Here is a 19,356-nt window from a genome sequence, read left to right as displayed (position 1 = left end):
GTCTGAGGGCCAGGCCCAGCCCGTAGCTAAGTAGCTGTGGAGGAATTCTGTCTCTGGGACCGTCCCCCGGTGGCAGCCCTCTCCCCAGGCCCTGCCCTGAAGAACGTTGCCGCTTAAATTCTCAACCATAAATCATAAATGAGCACCTGTGGGGCACCCACCCCACTGTGCATCCAGCCCTGCGCAGAGAAGTCCACGTGTGGGGTAGACGATAGAGGAGGCTGTCGGCCCCTGCTCCTGTGCAGGGGGTGGGGGGCCCACGCGGGGACACAGCGGAGGAAGATGGGCCTTGAAGGCAGCACATATTGAAATAGTGAACAAACCACACACACATTCACGCACACGCACGCACAAGCACGCATACGCACGCACGCACAGCCAGGAGAGGATGACCTCTTCTGGGTACGGGAACAGAACACACCCTGCTGACCACCTGGTCACCTTCGATCCAAGAGCCACAGTGACTTGCCCAAGGCCAAGACCAAGTCTGCGGGAGGCAGGCAGGGCTGCTGTCTGGGCTCCTCTGACTCCCTAAAAGTGCTGTCACTGAGCTGCTCTGGCTCCTGCCTTAAGGACCCTTTGCCCGCTGCACCACCAGTTCACAGTTGGCACCCCTCCCCGCGGTGAGCATCCGAGCTGGGATTCTTGGGCAGGAGAGGGGTACGAAAGCCTCCCTCCAGGGCCCTGGGTCCCCCAGCCCCATGACAATATGGCCTCTCCAGACAGAGTGGAGGCCATAGCAGCTGGCGAGTCCACCTTCACTGTGCTGTCCGTCAGAACATTTCGTTCTGTATAATCCACCAGGCCCTGGGGAAGACCACCAGGCATTCTACGTGGGGAGGCCTGGGGTGCGATGTGTCAGCAAGACGGATTATTTGCCAAGGGATGTTGGGTGGGTACACGTGCTGCCCTCGGTAAGCGTCAGCCTCCACCGGACTGAGACCGGCTCCTGGTGGGAAGAAGCTATAACCAGGGCTCTTGCCCCTGCCCTCCTGGGGCAGGGCTGCTGTGGCCACAGGCAGGGGAGAGGCTCCTCTGGGGGCAGCGCCTCAGTGTCGGGGCAGGCAAACCCCGCACCACCTTCACCTCCTGGCACATGAATCCCAAGAGCAGCTGGCTCTAAGGCGACAGCAAAACTGGGAGCAGCAGTTCTCAAACTTTAGTATCTAGGCAGTGGTTAAAAATGCAGACTCCCCCATGAGATCCTGATTCAGCTAGTACTACACCTGGGAACCTTCCATGAGTCTACAACAGGTGATCCCCAGACCACACTTCTGGGAAACTCTGGCCCAGGATGTTCCTACTAAGGTACCAATAACAATCCAATTACTTGTAAATTCTATGCAAGTAAAAGACCTGGACACAGTAAGTGCTCAGTGAGGTGTGTTCGTATTGCTGTTGTTACCGCCCTTGTTACCAGCAGGAAGGAGGGAGGATCTTGGTGGCTGGGTCGTCCTCCAGCCCTTCCCACTGGTCCAGACCCCAAGATCTGTCCAGTTGTTGAATTAAGCCTGAACCGAGCTATTGGGGAGGGGAATTTCCACAGGATGAAGAACAGGGGGACAAAGGTGCCCAAATCAAACTCAAGCCCTTCTGGCATCCCCTCCGCCTTGGTCCAGTGCCCCCATCTTCTCCCTCTCTTCCGGGTGAGCCTCACCCCCCTCTTCCCCACGGACTCAGCCTGAGGCCTCCTGGGCTTCCATGGGAGTCATGCAGGGGCTGGGAGTAAGGCTGAGATGGGTCCTGAGATGTTTTCAACTCAGATTAACTTCTCCAGCAGGACCAGAAGGTGGGTACTCTTGCTCCCGTGGCAGCGACTGGGACCTCAGTCCCTGAGGGTGGCCAGAGCAGGGGGGAGGGGACAGGAGGGTGTGTGGCCCCTGGAGGCACAGCCCCGAGGGAGGGTAGCGGAGGGAGGTTCCCTCCCTGGCAGGTGAGGGGCAGGACATGGACTCATTCGGTGGGGACACCGGACAGACCTTCTACGTGGGGCTGCGACCTTGGCTCCTCTCTCCGGGTGGCTGGCTGAAGTCCCCACTGTGAAAGGGATCCAGAAAGTCCCAGGCCTGTGCTCCCCACTCAGGAAGGAGGAAGGCTCAGACAGCAGCCAACAGGAGCCTCTGAAGTCCCAGCCCAGGCGGGAGAGTGAACACAGCAGGACAGGGGGAGGGGAGGAGGAGAGGGAAATGGCAGGGAGGAATTGGAAAGGCAGCTGGGGGAGTTAAAATATGCAGATGGAGAGATGTGCGAATGCCTGGGAGAGAGGAAAGACCCGGATCCCCGGGAATGAGGGAGGCTGGGAAGCGGCCTCAGGAGCTACCATGGAGGGTGTGGCCTGAACCCTGACCAAGCTGAGACCCAGCCTGGGAGGGCAGAAAAGTCCAGGCCCGGGCCAGGGCCAGGGATGCAGAGCTGGGGGAGAGACCCCCCACAGCTGCCTCTGAGTTGGGGGGCGCGGGGCTGCTCTCCGGGCCCTGAGTCCAAAACCAGCTTCCTCCCCAGGACAGTGGAGCTGGAGTGGAGCCCTGGGCCTGAGGGAAGGTGCGGTGGAGAGTGGGGGGAGGGGCGTGCACCCCTCAGAGAGAGGCCCTGCTCGGGCGGCGGAGTGGAGGATTCTCGGCTTCTGACGGGAGACCCTTTTCCTTTCATCTCAGAGACAGGGACACCTGAACACGTCCCCCAACTCTGCTATCCTAGCAGGAAACCCAGGGTCCTCCCAGAGAGGAGAAACTGAGGCCGGGGCCAAGCCAGCCTCGCTGCCACACAACAGCTTGTCTCCCCATTGCCGTGCATTCCCTCAGCACTTGGAGCAGTTTTACTTTTGCGCTCCATTAATTTGCAAGCAGGCTGCTTTGTAAGTGTTCTTTTGTCTTTTTTCCCTGGCTCTCCTGACTCCCTCACCCAACCGGGGCTCCCGAGGGTCGAGGGTAGGGCTGCCTCCCCCATCAGCCTCCTCAGCAGAGGCCCTGCCATTAGCACCCTGCATGGAAAGGCCGTGGGGTGCTCGGCGGTGGGGGGGGGGGTGCCCAGCTAAGAGCCAGGGGCCCGCTGGATGGTGCAAAGTGCCAAGCTCTAGTGGACAAGGTGGTGAGGGGGGCAGTGCCATCATTCTCCAGGTGGGAAACTGACCAGCCCGCCGGAACTCCTGCCAGGAGTCTCAGTCGGTGCCGGACCTGCCCTGCCCCGCCACCTCACAGCCTGGCAGCTCCCCACACCATGTATATGAGGTTAATTATGTCTTTGAGGTGCAAACTGAGTCTTGTTCGTCTTGATATTCCTGGGGGAACCCAGGCTGGGCTCTTTCTCCTCCTCAGAGACCCTCCCACAAGCTTCAGGGAAGGACCAACTAAATACAAGGCTTCCAGGAGACCAATGGCTAACCCTCTTCTACCTACCCGAGGGGCTTCCTTTGACCCTGAGCTGAGCCAGATGCAGGGCACCCGCAGTCCAGGCTGACTCCAGGCTGGGACGTTCAGAACTAAAACAATCCCACCCCACCTCCCAAGCCTCCCAAAGCTAAGTTTAAGCCCCCAACCAATGGGACACTAACCGTCACTCCACTTTCTGGAAACCCAGCTCAGATGGCACCCAGAAGGCATCACAGACCACATTTTTCCCCAGCAAATTCCAGGTTCAAGATTCAGTAGCCTTGAAGACAGAAGCCCTCCCTTCCTCATTTGCCCAGTGGTGTCCTTGTGTGCACTTGCAGTCACTGGTATTTGGGGACAGCCTCAGTTCACCAGAGAGCTGCGTATACAAGGTTCAGGGGCACCAAAGCAATCGCTTCCCAGGATCTGTTTATTTTTGCAACTTCCAGAGGAGATTAATTTTCTTAAGTCTCAGTGTTCAACACGCCATCCCTTGCTCAGGTACCCACGCCCACTGTGCACCTCCCCCACTCTTCCAGGGGACGAAGGGATCATCCCCTCAGCTGGACACAGGGCCCCTTATCAGCAGGCCAGATGAGAGAGCGTGCTTTGCTTCTGTTGGGTTGCGCTCTTCAAGGTCCACGCAACAGGCCCACACCTTGCCCAGAAAGCCCTCCCTTCCACCAAAATCCTATCTTACTCTCAGTGCCAGCTGCAGCCCCTTTCCTGTGGACCAGCCCTCCCCTCAAGGTCACCCTGACCCTGTTCCCGCACTGCCGGGTCCCACCTGCAGCTGACCTGTGTGTGGGTCCCGCCCTTATCAAAACATAGGCTTTCTGAGGCCAGTTCCCCAAATCTGTCCCTCTCCTGTCTCCATGCGGGGTGGATTCCAAAGACAGGCTGATTATGTGCTGTGATCCAAAAATCCAAGAGGCAGCCAGTGTGGTAGGAAGAGCCCAGTTTTGCAGCCGTATTCCTGGGCCCTGCCTGGCTCTGCCATTTCCTAGTGTGTGACTGTAAGCAGATGATATAACCTCTCTTTGCCTTCCTTTCCTCATCTGTAAAATGGGGACATCATGCTCACCTCTTTGCACCGTTGTGAAGGTTAAATGAGATCATTCATTCGTTCAACAAACACTGAGCATATCACTATGTGCTAGGAACTACGCTAGATGCTGTGCAGGGCAGTAAACAAAAGGAATTGACCTGCCTCCATGGAGATGACATTCTAATGAAGCACACAGATAGCATATAACTAGATAAAGAATCTCAGCTATCGATAAGTGCTGTGAGTAAAAATAAGGCAGTGTAGCGGGGGAAGAAGTCCTGGTGGCTGTAATCTCGATGGGGTGGTCAGGGAGGGCCTCGTTGAGGAGACGGCATTTGGGGGGGGACCTGGCTGGGAGAAGACTGGGACGCAGCCAGTGCTTAGCTGTCAAGTGTTAGCTGTTATTGTCATTTGTTTTGTGGGAATAAGAAGGTCCCCAAACTGGGGAGAAGCCCCTGATCCAGAGCCCCAGAGGGAGTGCCCCCAACCCTGTCCTTATCCTACACAGCCCCCAAGCCCATCCACTGCCTTGAGGTGCCCCTCCCAGGCTGGGCCCCCGGGAAGGAGGAAGCGATCATCTCTTCACTTTTACCTGCACCAGACCTCCAGGCCTTTGCTCATCTTGCTGCCCACACCTGGAACACTTCCCTGCTCCTTGCCATCCTCCTAGACTTTCCCCAACCCTCAGGGCCTGCCCAAACCAGCCCTGCTTCCTCCCTCCTCTCCTCAGCCTCTCCTTCCAGCAGCATTCCCGTCTTCATGATTCAATTTCACACACATTAATTAATAGAATCACTCCATCATTGTTCTTATTATTGTATCTCCTTATTTCTTTATGGTCAGGACAAATGTGTTCTCAGAACATCCCTCTGAGGGCGGCAGGGAGGTTAGTACAATTATTGTCTAAATGAAGAAACTGAGGCTCGGTGAGGTGGTGACTTGCCTCATGGCAGATGCCGGAAAGGGATGCGCTGGGCCCAAGTCTAGTCTTCCCACCATAGTCCTCAGACTCTCTCTTCACCACTGGTCCTGTGCTGTGCACTAATAGAGCGCGTGCACACACACACACACACACACACACACACACACACTCTAGAACCGCCAGCTCCAGGGCAGGGCCAGCCTTGTCCATCGGGACATCCCTCCTAGAACTTAGCACAGGGTCCTGAGCAGCCAAAGTCCATGAATTCTCACAGGATGATTCCAGCAGCCCTGCCAGGGAGAGTGTGAACAAACCAGGACCCTTGCCCTGGGCCAGCAGGTCCCCCTTCCCCCACCCTCTCCGCCACGATGGCCTCTGTCCTGGGCCCCAACTCACTTCTCCAGCATGGACATGACGATCGGGGGTAGCACCAGGATGGGCATGGGGAGGACCACTCGCGTCAGCGCCGTCTCCAGCAGGGCCTGAGGGGCAAGCAGAGGCTGTGGTGAGTGGGGCGGGGGTGGGACAGCCTCGGGGCAGCAAACCCAGCCCTGGAGCCCCTAGGTGTATGTACCACTGCTAAGCACATCTGGCTGAACGGAATAATTCATGGAATCGCTCACGAAGCCATATTCCAAACAACAGAAAAAAGCCACCCCATCTTCCCACCGCAGATCCCCATCATCTGCCACATGTGGGGGAGTAGAGGCAACCCAGCCAGGGGCCCGCGCCCAGGGAGGTGAACCGGGTGGCGGGGTACAGCGGCTGAGAGGAAACACATGGAGGATCTGAGATGCTCTAAAAACACAGCAGGCACTGGAAGGGCCAGAACAGACAGCTGTGGCCTGCTGCGCCGCGTGAGGCTCCTGGTGCCCAGGGAGAAGAGGGATTCTGGGACTCACTTTCTTTTCCCTTAAAGACAAAGATTTGGAGGATCTTGCCATTTCCTGGCTCTGGATGAGAGTCTTTCTTAATGACAAGAGGTCAGCTTTGTAAGTGGGAAATGCTTCTGCTGAGTGGCTGCTGTCCCCATATGGGGTCTGCCTGGGGCCTTGCTCTGGGGGCTCCCTCAGGATTCCTGGGGAGGGGGGGTGCTGGTCAAGGCACAGCTCAGTGGCAGTTCTGCACCCTGATGGTCATTGTGATGAGTTCCTTTAACCCCACGGGCTCCCAGCCCTCAGAGAAGGCTCAAGGAATGCTTGTAACCCACGAGTCCCTGGAGTCCCAAATGGCAAGGGGCTGATAGAGCCAGGACAAGGGAAGCCCAGGGCTGCAGAAGGGCTTGGGGTTCCCTGCTGTTTGGACCACGAGGAGGAGTTATCACAGTTGGTCTCCATCACAGCAAGTCGGGAAGAGGATAGAGTTGGATAGGAGGTTAGGGGGATGTAGGAAATTGAGGCCAAATCCCCCCTGATGATGGGCTCAGGGCTAAACATTTCTCCCAGGAACTTGGGTTCTTCATGACCAGCCTCAGGAAGGCCTGGGAGAGGTCCCTCCAGTCTCCTGAACAGGTGTGGGGATGACAGGGGGCCCAGAGCCTGTGCAGAAAGCAGAGGATGCGGCGTTGGCACTGGCACCCCCGAGCCCCTTGCCCCTCACAAGCCTTGGACAGACACTTACTTTCCCTGAGATCAGTCAGTGGTGGGGGGAAGGACCAGGACAAGAGAAGGGTCTTCCTACATCAGAGGCTTATGGAGAAGGCCTCAGTGACAGGGTGTGGTGAGGGCCCACGTGGGAGCTGATGAGGGACAGGGCTGGAGCAGAGGGGACCCAGCACTTGGAGGCCAGAGCAGGACAAGCCACTAATTGCCATTAGGATGAAGGCTGGAAAGCACAGGGAGATATACAAGCAGACTGGAATTTTTTTTTTTTTTTTTTTTTAATTACAATTGCTAGATGGGTGAGTCTGGTGAAACCAGAAGTGAAAGAGGGCCTTCTCGTAACAAAACATTCTTCCCCAAACCCCAAGCCACGCCCGTGGCTTCCTGCAAGCCCGAAATCCCTCCGCCTCGACCAAGCTCACTCCCTGGTGACGTATCACCTGCAGAAGTGCCTGTGAGCACACAACCACAAACCATCAGCTTCTAGGCGTCCTCTTCTCACCCAGGAGGATATGAAGGCCCCAGGCCCTAGGTCTTGGGGAAGGGAAAGAAATCTCTGGGGGGGTCTCCTCTGCCCTTACCAAGTAAGAGGTCAGAGAAAGCACGTCCCGAGGGGCTGGGACAAGAGATGGGGATGTTTCCCAGTAGTGATGAGGCGGCTGGAGAGAAGCAAGGGTGTCTGGTGGGCAGGTGTGGCCAGGGCCAGACCTGAGGCCCGGGGCTCAAACCGATGGGGGGTGGGGATGGGGGTGGGGTGAGGAGGAGAGCTCAAGAGGGCAAGGCAAGGGTGCTGAGGACACAAGCCCCTGGGGAATGAAAATGTCTAGGGAAAACCGACCACAGCCTCCCTACCAGCCCCCGAGCCCCCAGACGACCCACATGTCTGGCTGCGATCTTGGAGGAACCCACGAGGTTGCCATCGCTGTCCAGGACGTCAATCCCCTCCTCCAGCTCCCCGTACCGCATCAGGACCACGTTGCAGATATTGGCGCTGGCTGGAGAGAGAGGGGAGCAGGGAGCAGGAGTGAGGGGGGAGGATGGCATTCTACCCTGCGGAGGAGATCACTGGGCTCCACCCGCACCAAGCAACAAAAGTTCTGAATAAATGCCACGTCTGTTCAAACAGTGGGCGAAGGTGTGGTTCTGCTGCCTATCAGCCTGGTGAAGGATTTGGGGGCCCTTGGGAACCTGGAGAGCAAAGGTGGAAAATAACCAGTGTTTGTTAGGAAGGAAAGGGAAACTATTCAGGGCTTAGAGAGCGGCCAGTTATCAAGGACGCTGCTCTCCTCTCCTCAGGCGCAGGCCCCACGGGCAGGCGAAGCGGATGCCCATCTGGAAGGGCTCTGGGGCTTGAAGACGCATCGCCCACACTGGTGCCTGATGCTCCACCATCAGCACCTCAGTCCCTTGGGCTGCCTTTCCGGGCATCCTCTTGAATGCCAGCCCCCCACATTTAGCCCCTCGCTCCTCAGAGTGAATCAAGTTCCCAGAGATTTGCTTCCCTGACAACAGGTGCCAGAGCAGGCAGGAACCTCAGTGCTAACCCGGCACCGCCCCCTCATCATATGGATGGAAAATTGAGACTCAGAGATGGAGAGTGACTTCTCTGAGGTCACACAACAAAGCGGGACAGAGCTGAAAGGCTACAGTGCCTCATCCTTCGGATACCCAGGAGATGGAAGAGTTTGGGGCAGGGTGGGGTGAGGGTCAGGCATGGCTAAAGGCATACCTTCTACATTCTTGCTTCACGTGGTTGGGTTTCCTCCTTTGGCCATGCCTCCCCATCTCAGCTGAGATCATGGGGACCTGGGCTGAGGGGAGGGTTCCTGGCTCCTTAGTTCAGCACTGTGTGTCAGAGTTTGGGCGGCCACCCATCAGCTGGTGACTGGCACAGGGAGCCTCTTTCGGTTCCTCCCCCCTGGGATCCACGTGGCTGGCCCTGGGCTCAGGGCCGGGTGTGGGTGCTGACCTCGCCTGAACTCCTCCGGCCCTGTTCCAGGATGGAAGTGGGGGGACTTGGGGGTGGTGGGAGGGTGGGGAGTCGGGGGGTGACAAATTTGGAGCCCGCCTGCTCCACTCCTCCCCCAAAAGCGCCTTGCTGTGTTTAAAGTTTTAATTTTTGCTAATTAATGTCAATTAATTTTGTATAATGAGTGTTTAATTTTGGGGAGTGTGTGAGCCTGGGAGCGACTGCAGTTCTGGGCTGTGAACGCTGATTAGCATCAACACCTGCTGCTTCCCCACTCCCTCCAGTGGGGGGGGGGGACACCAGGGTTTGGGGAGCTGGAGGGCGGCAGGGCCTAGTGGGCAGGTGGAGTGGGAGGAGGACCACAGATGCTCCTGGTACGCAAGCCAACACCGGGGAGCAGAGCGGTCCAGGGCGCCTGCAGCTGGGGGACAGGATTCTGCAGGTGAGGGGTGGCTTGAGGCCCTGGGGGTCTCTGAGCCTCAATCTCCTGTTTCAGTAAAGTGGGGAGGTGGAATAAACAGAGAGGAAGACTTAGATACTCTGCAGTCTTCGGAGAAGAAAAGCAGGAGACCAAATACAGTTTCGAAATGTATTTACAGCACATATGCCATCTCTGAGTAGCTCTCGTGTTTCCACACGACACACAGGAGCAGTGGGAACCATGCACAGACCTTTTCGGCATCAGTTCCTCCTGTCTCCACAGCAGGCATGCTCTCCTGTCTTACACAGGGGCTCTCAACTGGGGCCATCTTTATGAGACATTTGGCAATATTTGGAGACATTTTTGATGATCACAACCTGGGGGATGGGGGGCTGCTACTGGCATCTAGTGTGATCTCTAGAGACCAAAGACGACTAAACATCCTACAAGGCACAGGACAGCCCTCAGAACAAAGAATTTTCCAGCCCAACGTGTCAGTAGAGCTGACGTTGAACAACCCTTGTCTTACACACATCCAGACTGACAGAGTTAGGAAGGTGAATCTGAGGTAAAGGAAGAGAGAATGGGAGCCTGGGTTTCAGGCCAGCTGGGCTTGGGTTCCAATCCTGACTCTGCATCTCCCCCTCCCCACCCTCAGAGGTGAGCTCCTGACAGCCCCAGGGCCCCCAGAGTGGCCTTGGGAAGGGGCACCTGGCCTGTGTGTTAGTGACTCGCCCTCTAGTGGTTGCAGGCATGTACTACACCCATCGCACCCCTGGGACGGCCAGGCCTTCAGTACCCAGGAGACCCAATAATAGTCTCTCTTTGGAGAGAATATTGGGGTTTTCTGCCCTGAAAGGCATCAATCTCTGCCCTCTGAGAATCCTTTCCACCACCACCACCACCATTCCAGGAAAGGCAAGGCCACAGGAATGTGGTGCAGGGGAGGAGCAACTGCTTAAAGCCAGGAGCCAACAGCTGACTCTGCAAACCCCACCCCCTGCCCAGCTTCCCAAGTGTAAAAGGAGGGGCTGCATTTAGTGTCTCCACGGGATCACTGGGTGCTGTCTGAGCTTACAGGATCTCCAGGTAGAGGGAAGCCAGGGGCGGCTGAGACATATCTAGCCTGATTGTGTGTGTGTGCATGTGATGGAGACAAAGACAAGAGACAGCATGGTTTTCAAGGTGATGGAGCTGCCCCAGGCTCATGGTGGCATCTCGCCTGCTCTCTGAAATTTCCGAATGTGTGATGTGGCCTCAGAAGGACAGAGCAGGCCTTTGGTTCAAACACAAAACCACCTGAGATGAAAGACAAAGCATGAAAGGAAGTGAAAACCCAGCCTCCCTCCCCTCCTGGACGCTTTTGGGGATGACAGTGTCCCCCTCTCATCTGAGCTACCTGGCTGGAAAGAAAGAGAAAACGCTGAAAGCCACCTCAGAAGATGGCAACCCCAGGCTCCTCCCTTGGAACACCCACAGTTCTTACTGCTTACACAGACAGCACATGCCCTGTAATCTCTTCTGTTGACTGTGTACAGTGGTTATCCATTTATTAAACACTTGCTGTATGCACCGGTTACTAGCCATCCCTGCCATTGAGCAATGAGAATGCCAGCCTGTTTTAGTGATTTCATTTCCATGATCTCTTCCAGAACTTTCAGTTCCGCTGTATTCCTTTCAAACCCTCCCAGGTCCTTCTCATCCCACTCCTGGAAAGTCCAACTCCAGAGACATAGACACTGAGAGACTAAGTAAATGAAAAGAGAGAGAGAGAGACCAAACATGGGCTATGGGTCTCCTTTCTAGCACACCAGCAAGATCCATTATTGACAGTATCAGCAGGTTAATTAAGCAGTCTGTTAGTGATAATGTTAAGAAAGCTGGCACATTTTCAACTCAGATTGACACCATTCAAGACTCAAGCATAACTGACATTGGAGCAGTGATGCTAGGAGATGTCAGTGGATGAGAGAGAGAGAGAGAGAGAGAGGGAGAGAAAGAGAGAGACAGAGATTGCTTCATGCTGATGGCAAGCTCAGTGTCAAGGCCTGAGGAAAATATGCTCTTGCCTGCTGCAGATGTTCTCACATCAGACACATCATGATGCAAAATCATGCAGATTGTGAAAAGCTAATGAAGCGCCTGTGTGAAAAGCACAGTGTGGGGGGGAAGAAAGAGCAGTAGATAGAAAGACAAGTGTGCAAGTAAGTTCTCAAAAATATGACTACAGGGGAGCTTACCCCTTGAACTAGCACCGGAACAGAGGCATAGATCAATGGAGTTAATAGTCCAGAAACACCCCCAGCTGTAGGGGAAATGAATTTGTGTTAATGCAGTTGTATCGACTTGCAGGGAAAGGGCCATTTAAATATGGGGTGGAGCAATGGGCTATTCATCTGGGAAAACCAAATACCATAACTCACCTGCTCTAAGAGGCATTTATGCATATTTTAACATTATAAAAATCACCATGTGCTTTACAGTGCATGTTGCAGGGGGAACCTTACCTGCTCTTCATCACAGCTGTCTGTGCACGGGTGAACTTAGCCACGTGTAGAGGTATCTGTTCATGCAACTGTCACCTCAGCTGCCCACAGCGATCCACACAGAATTTGAACTTAAACTTAGATTCCTAATTGTTGCCTAAAACATCTTTTTAAAACTTACACTATAATGGAGCATGGACACGAAAAGTTATTGTACATGCAGAAGATCGTCTGCCAGATACCAGGCAATGCAATTAAAGGCAGCAAAAATTGCCAAACCATAGATAGCTACCCTAAAGAAATGCTTGCCCATATGCACAAAGAGACATTTACAAGGATGTTAATTATAGCACTGTTTGTAACAGCAAATAATTAGAAACAACCTAAATGTCCACCATTAGGGAACTCACGTGGGAAGATCGCCAAAACAAACTTATGTGAACAAAGTTATTGAGTATGTACAGGATGATTTACTGAACGTAAAACCCCACAACCGGTACACACACGTGTGTGCATAAATCCTTGGGTAATGTTCTAGAAGGGTCACACCTCACCGAGTAATCCTCTTGGGGAAGAGAACCAAATTTGGGAATTAGGGGTTATTGAAGAACTTCCACTTTTTTACCCTAAATTTTTCTATACTGTTTGCATTTTTACAATGAGAATGTAACCATGCTTTACTTGTCTAAAAGTTGAAAAGAAAATGCCAATCTTCTTGAAGTAGATCATAAAAATTTTAAAGCCAGGAGGGGTTGGTGTGACCTATTCATGGGTCCTACACTTAGGCATCTGTTTCAGAAACTTCCTGAAGAAGCTGATTAACTTCAAGAATATTTTTTTCCTTCAAGTAAAGAATAAAATGAAACCACAAGTATAACGAAGTAGTAAATGAAAATAATCCCAATAATCTTTCATATATTTTAAAATTATACTGTCAATTTAAAAGGGGCTAAAAGGGTCAAGATTACAGGCAGAGATTACGAAAAGCAGTGACGGCCATGATGCTGTGTTTAACAATCAATGCCCGAAAGAGAATTGTAAAATGTGGAGAAGGCTGAGATTCAGAATCTGTGGTATTGAAAGAAGTGACTTGGAGTGAATGTGTAGTGAACACTTATTTATTCCTTCAAATGAATATGAAATATAGTCCTCTCCTCTTCTGAAAGGTTATTAGATTAATGCCTCATAACTGAGGCATCTTAGAATTGAGAAACATGGCATTTGATACCTATTTAAGAACAATATTATAAGAAATGGGAAGCTTTCAAAATATATTTATTATATATGACAAAGGGCTACCAATATTAATCTATGGAGGGTCATGGTGACTGACTCCCAATAGCTATTCTACCCCCAAAAGATCAGTCTAAACTAATTATAATAACCCCTCCCTTGCCAGTGATTGATTTAGGAAGGGACATGTGACTGATCCTAGCCAGTGAGGGATGTCTGCAGGACTTTGGGAAAAGTCTCCTCCCACTTAAGCAGAGGTGGCGGGCAGAGCCTCCTCTCCTCTGGGCAGTGGTGGGTTTTGATCTGATGTTTGGAATTGAGGCTGCCGTCTTACAACCATAAAGGGAGCAAGCCTGAAGATGAAGCCCCTGGCAGAGCATAGAGATGGAAGGAATGGCCCTGGTCTCCTCACCGGAGACTTGACCTCTGTAAAGTAATGAGAGGCTTTATTATTTAAGCCAGTTTGAGCTGAGGGTTTCTGTTACTTTCAGCCAAAAACAATCATAAAATGCATAAAGAGTTTTAACAATTATTAAGAAAAAGATATAGTGATCAACAGACTTAGAGAACGAACTTATGGTTACCGGGGGGAAGGATGGGGGAAGGGATAGACTGGGAGTTTGGAGTTGACATGTACACACTGCTATATTTAAAATAGATAACCAACACCACTGTAAAGCAATTATACTCCAATAAAGATGTTAAAAAAAAATAAAATAAAAAAATAAAATAGATAACCAACAAGGACCTACTGCATAACACAGGGAACTCTGTTCAATATTCTGTAATAACCTAAATGGGAAAAGAACTTGAAAAAGAATAGATACATGTATATGTATAACTGAATCACTATGCTGTACACCTGAAACTAACACAACATTGCCAATCAACTATACTCCAATATAAAACAAAAATTAAAGAAAAAGGTACAGTGATCAAAATCACCAAAAAATATTCAAGTAAAAATTCATAAAAGAAATATTTTAAAATATTTTAAAAATCAATGAACATGAACTTATTAATAGTCAAAGACTGATATTTGAATCTAAGAAAAAAAATCAATCTGCAGGAGTTCTTTATATGTTTTGGAGACTAATCCTCATTGGTTTAATGGTTTACAAATAGCGTGTGGCTTGTTGTCTCACTGTTGGTGGTGTCTGCTGTCATACAGTTTAATATACATATATTATCAAATAAGCAATCCTTTCCTCTCTGGTATATACTTTTTTTTGTCATCTATCCCGGGACTTGGTCCAGTAGGTAAGACTCTGTGCTCTCAATGCAGGAGGCCCGGATTCGATCCCTGGTTGGGGAACTAGATCCCGAATGCATGCCACAAGTAAGAGTCCACATGCAGCACTAAGAAGTCCACATCCCGCAACTAAAGATCCTGCCTGCCGCAATGAAGATTCCGCATGCCACAGCTAAGACCCGGCGCAGCCAAAATAAATAAATAATTAAAAAAAAAAAAAAAGGAAACTCTATGTTTCTACTCCAATGTTCATCTATATTTCCTTCTAGAAGCTTTAACATTTTACTTTACACATTTAGGTCTTCAATCTATCTGGAATTTGTTTTTGTGGACGGTATGAAAAGGAATCTACTCTCTCTCTCTCTCTTCTATTTGGAAACCCAAATGCCCAATAAAGTTAAGAAAAGATTCTCAACCATACTGGGAATTGGAAAATGCCAATTAAAATGAGAAAAGAACCATTTCAGATGGACAAAAATTTTTTAAAGATTGATAATACCAAATGTTGAAGAGGATGTAGGGAAACAAAAATCCAAACTTTGCAGGCAGAGTAAAAGCCAGTATGCTCATTTGGTAAAGGTAGAGATGGGCATTCCCTCTGACATGGTCATTCCACTTCTAGGTACAGACCCTAGACTGTTGATTCTCAACACTGGCTGCACAACTGGAAGCAAGTCTGAGGTAGGACCCAGATGTCTGCATTTCTTTTTAAAGCTCCCCAGGTGGTTGTTTGAAAAGCTCTGGCCTGGAGAAGCTCCTACTCATGTGCACATGGACATGTGTATAAGGCTGTCTGGTGCAGTACTACGTATAATAGTGAGAAACTGGAAACAACCTAGATGTCCCCAGTTAGTCTGTGGAAGACTCACGCAGCCTACAGCAGCTGAGATGAATGCATATGTATTAACACACATAAATCTCAAAACTACAATGAAGAGCAAGTTTTTAATTAATTAATTAATTTATTTATTTATTTATTTTTGGCTGTGTTGGGTCTTCGTTTCTGTGCGAGAGCTTTCTCTAGTTGCGGCAAGCGGGGGCCACTCTTCATCGCGGTGCGCGGGCCTCTATCGCGGCCTCTCTTGTTGCGGAGCACAGGCTCCAGTAGCGCAGGCTCAGTAGTTGTGGCTCACGGGCCTAGTTGCTCCGTGGCATGTGGGATCTTCCCAGACCAGGGCTCGAACCCGTGTCCCCTGCATTGGCAGGCAGATTCTCAACCACTGCGCCACCAGGGAAGCCCCAAAGAGCAAGTTTTAAAAGGATATGTACAACACGACACAGTTAATGTAAACTTAACACACAAACAATACAATTTCTGGTTTATGGTATATACACATAATATACAATATAAAAACACAAATGGGGAGGATGCAAGTCAACAGCCTTCCTCCAGAGAGAAGGAGGAAACCAGAATCAAAAAGGCAGAGGGCACAGAAGGCTTTGGGTACATCTAATAGTTCATTCTCTATTTTCTATAATATTCCATGTGTTTGAAATAATATTTCATAATCTTTAACAAACAGCCACAGAATGAGTTATTGTGGCTGTTAAAAGGATAACTTGGGATTTTATGACTGTCATGGAAAGACATCCAAAATTTACTGTGAGGTTAAAAAGTGATTTACGAACAGTATACACAGTATGATCTCATTTGTATTAGATATATATTTATATAGGCATATTTATATTATAGATAGATACAATAAATAGGCAGAGATTTCTACACTTTTAGATGTTTATTTGAATTTGGAGGGATATATACCAAACTAATCTCTGGGGAGAGGAGGGCGATTGTTTAACTTATATCACAATCGTGTATTATCAGAAAAAAAAATAGAATGATTTTTATTAAAACAAAAAACAAAAACACTCTAGTGGACCCCAGGAGACTTGAGCTCCCACCTTGCCTCCTGGTTGACACTGAACAAAGTTCTCCAGACTCCACTTCCTCCCTCTCTTTTATTTTGTACGTAACAAGTACGTCGGTAAACAATCCAAATCACATAAAAGGGTAAATAATACAAAGTAAGGTTAGGATTGGGCTTCCCTGGTGGCGCAGGGGTTAAGAATCCGCCTGCCAATGCAGGGGACATGGGTTTGAGCCCTGGTCCGGGAAGATCCCACATGCCACGGAGCGACTAAGCCCATGCGCCACAACGACTGAGCCAGCGCTCTAGCGCCCGCGAGCCACAACCACTGAAGCCCGCGCGCCTAGAGCCCGTGGTTTGCAACAAGAGAAGCCACCACAATGAGAAGTCCACGCACCGCAACAAAGAGTAGCCCCGCTCACTGCAACTAGAGAAAGCCCGCGCGCAGCAACGAAGACCCAATGCAGCCAAAAATAATTAAATAAAATAAATACATTTATTAAAAAAAAAAAGTCTCCTTCCAATTTAGTTTCACTCCCCTCCCCTAAGGCAACCCCTGTAGCCAGATTCTCACGTCCCTGCCAGACACGGTCTATGCATTTACAAGCAGACATGTATGTACATCATCATCTTACACACACACACGCACACACACACACACACACACACACACACACACACTCGAATCGCACCAGACTATATAGCCCCTCTGTCTTTAGAGGAGTGATGGTTATCAGATGGGGATGTACACCTTAATATTTCCTTGATTTCATGATATTCCCCACCGTTCTGCCCGAGAGGCAGTGCTATATGGCACAGATTTTCTTTTAAATAGCTTGAGAATTTGGGGGGAGTTTCACAACCTATACTGAAGCGTCACAAACTCAGGACTGGGAATTTCTGGATTGGAAAATCAGCCTGTAGATTTAGGTATAGGCTGACTCTGAAGTTAGGGATCTCCGAATAAAAGATTCCTGCTAACACATTCATCTTCTGAAAAGCACCCTTTTATCACAGCTACTCCCTAGCTGGAGATTCTTCAATGGTCCCCCATTAATCACAAGCTAAAGCTCGAACTCTCAGCTAGTATTCAAGGCCCCAACATGCCCTTTCCCCTCCCCCTTCCTCAGCAGGCCTGGCCCACCCCAACCAGGCCTGCTCCTTCCACATTCATAACCCCTCCTCCCCTGCCTCGTGCTTCTCCACCTCCTCTGACTCTGGACTTCTCTGCCTTCTGTATTTCAGGAATTATAGGATATCTGAATTGGAAGGCCATTCATTCAGTAAGCATTCTCTGAGCACCTACTATGTATATGCCAGGTCCTGGGCAAGCTGCCCAGAACGGGTGAGTTGCTTGCTCACACATAAGTGCCCCTCTCAGATTTTTGGACCAGGCTACTACTCAGACACTTCCCTAACCCAGGGGTCAGGCAGCTCATTCCATTAACAGACGGTCAGTTTTTCAGAAGATCCTGCTACTCTTGTTTGGCTCCACTTATCAGTGCTAGTCTGGATGTGTGGGATCCAGAACTAAACAGACTCCTTGGTTCTGGCCACTCTATCTCTAATAATGCAGCTGAGGCCAGAGGGAGCCTCAGAGCCACGCACCACGCGGCAGACCTATTCCGAGCATACAGCCCACACAATCTCCGGATCGTTATCCTAAGTACTCTGGTCAAATCAGGTCTCAGCACCTCTACACTTCTGCAGCCGCATTTTTTGAACAGCAAGCCTTACATCAAACCTTGTGAGATCTTTTTGGATCCTGGTACTCTTGCCTGTGAATTCATAATCACTGCCAAGTTGCTACCCCTGTTCCTTGAGTCTGACCCGTAGGCCTCCTCTGACCAAGGCAGTTATAAAATAACTGAAGGGGACGAGACTGAAGGCAGAGTCCTAGGACACAGCCCTGGAGACTTCCCTCTGGTTGACTTGGTCCCACTGGCCCTGTCCACTTGGAGCCTGACACACACTGGGGCCCCAGGCCAGTTCTCGGGCTGCCCCTGATTCTGGCACCCAGTCCAGCCTACCCTTCCAGATCCAACCCAGAAAGGCTGAAGAATGTGCCCAGGATGACCTGGTCATCCACTCTAGGCCTCCTGACTGAGTGAATGACAGTGATAGGGAAAACTTGTATAAGAAAACAGAACATTCAAAGAACAATTTTTTAAAAAAATACCAGGATAAATGTCCAAGCAGCCACAGAATGTGGACACCAATGTCATCAGGGTAGGGTTTTACTATTGGGCGCCCAATTTCAAACCATTTCTACTAAAGCATTCATTTGTTCACTGAACAAACCCACACTGAACATTGGGTGGCAAGCACAGAGGGGGGGTTGGGGGTTGGTGATGAATGAGGTCTAGTCCCTGTCTTGGGGAGTTCAGAATCTGATGAGGGAGGGAGACTTGGAAACAAAATGGGTAGTTCCAGGATAGACATAGGCACACAGGGTGCTGTGGTCTAACTGACTGGCGCTATCAGGGAGGGCTTCCTGGAGGAGGTGATGTCTGAAGTGAGAAACAAAGGCCTGGCAGCCAAGAGAAGGCAGAGTGTGGAATTGAGGTAGTGGGGAAGAGCGGGGCACTCCAGTCAAGCAGGGCCTCGTGCAAAGGCCTGGGGCCCAGCGAGAGGGCAGAAGGGAGGTCACAACACTGACCATAGTGTGACGGGGTATGAGCAAGAGCAGGGCCAGGTCCAGGAAGCGGCTTGAGGGCCTCCAGGATAGCCTAAGCTCTGTGGACACCACATTAAGTTTCACTGACCTGGACAGAAGGAGCATAAATCACGAGGCCCAGGACACAGCAGACACAGGTGCACTCTGCTGTCTTCCAACCTCAGGGATGAAGGGTGGAGGAGGTGAGGCCTGGGGACTGACCCCTGAGGCTCAGGCACACTGCCGGGGCCACCTCCCAGGTGAAGAAAGCAGGGTGGATTGAGCACCAGGGGAAGAGTGGTAAAGTGAAGGGGGAATCAATGCCAGGAAGACCCATGGTCTGGGAGTGAAGGGAAGCGTGGAGACGGGGGCAGAGGTGGGGCACACTGGTGTGAACGAGCAGAAGACCTCTCCCAAAGACTGCCCAGACACCCCGAGGAGCAGACTCACTTCTGGACACAGAGACTTCTTCATGGCGATGAAGTGAGCTGTGACATTTAATGTAAGGGACTGCTGCCAACCACGCAGGATG

At 51.0% G+C, this 19,356-nt stretch overlaps 1 protein-coding gene across 2 annotated transcripts in view; it reads right to left on the bottom strand.

Annotated features, from left to right (window-relative positions):
* SFXN5 (sideroflexin 5) overlaps window positions 1-19,356 on the bottom strand; it is a 114,990-nt gene that overhangs the window by 19,598 nt on the left and 76,036 nt on the right. Inside the window, exons 11-12 of one of the 2 annotated variants that reach the window (XM_036873539.1) lie at window positions 7,819-7,934; window positions 5,735-5,820 (exon numbers count right to left, since the gene is read on the bottom strand). In XM_036873539.1, coding sequence (XP_036729434.1) covers window positions 5,735-5,820; window positions 7,819-7,934 — 202 coding nt within the window. The remainder of the gene's footprint in view (window positions 1-5,734; window positions 5,821-7,818; window positions 7,935-19,356) is intronic. The other variant, XM_036873540.1, reaches the window with a different exon arrangement.

The sequence above is a fragment of the Balaenoptera musculus genome, chromosome 13, assembly GCF_009873245.2.
Source record: "Balaenoptera musculus isolate JJ_BM4_2016_0621 chromosome 13, mBalMus1.pri.v3, whole genome shotgun sequence".
Taxonomy (NCBI): Eukaryota; Metazoa; Chordata; class Mammalia; order Artiodactyla; family Balaenopteridae; genus Balaenoptera; species Balaenoptera musculus.
The sequence above is the reverse complement of the archived record's forward strand: the minus strand, read 5'-3'. Positions and strand labels throughout refer to the sequence as shown.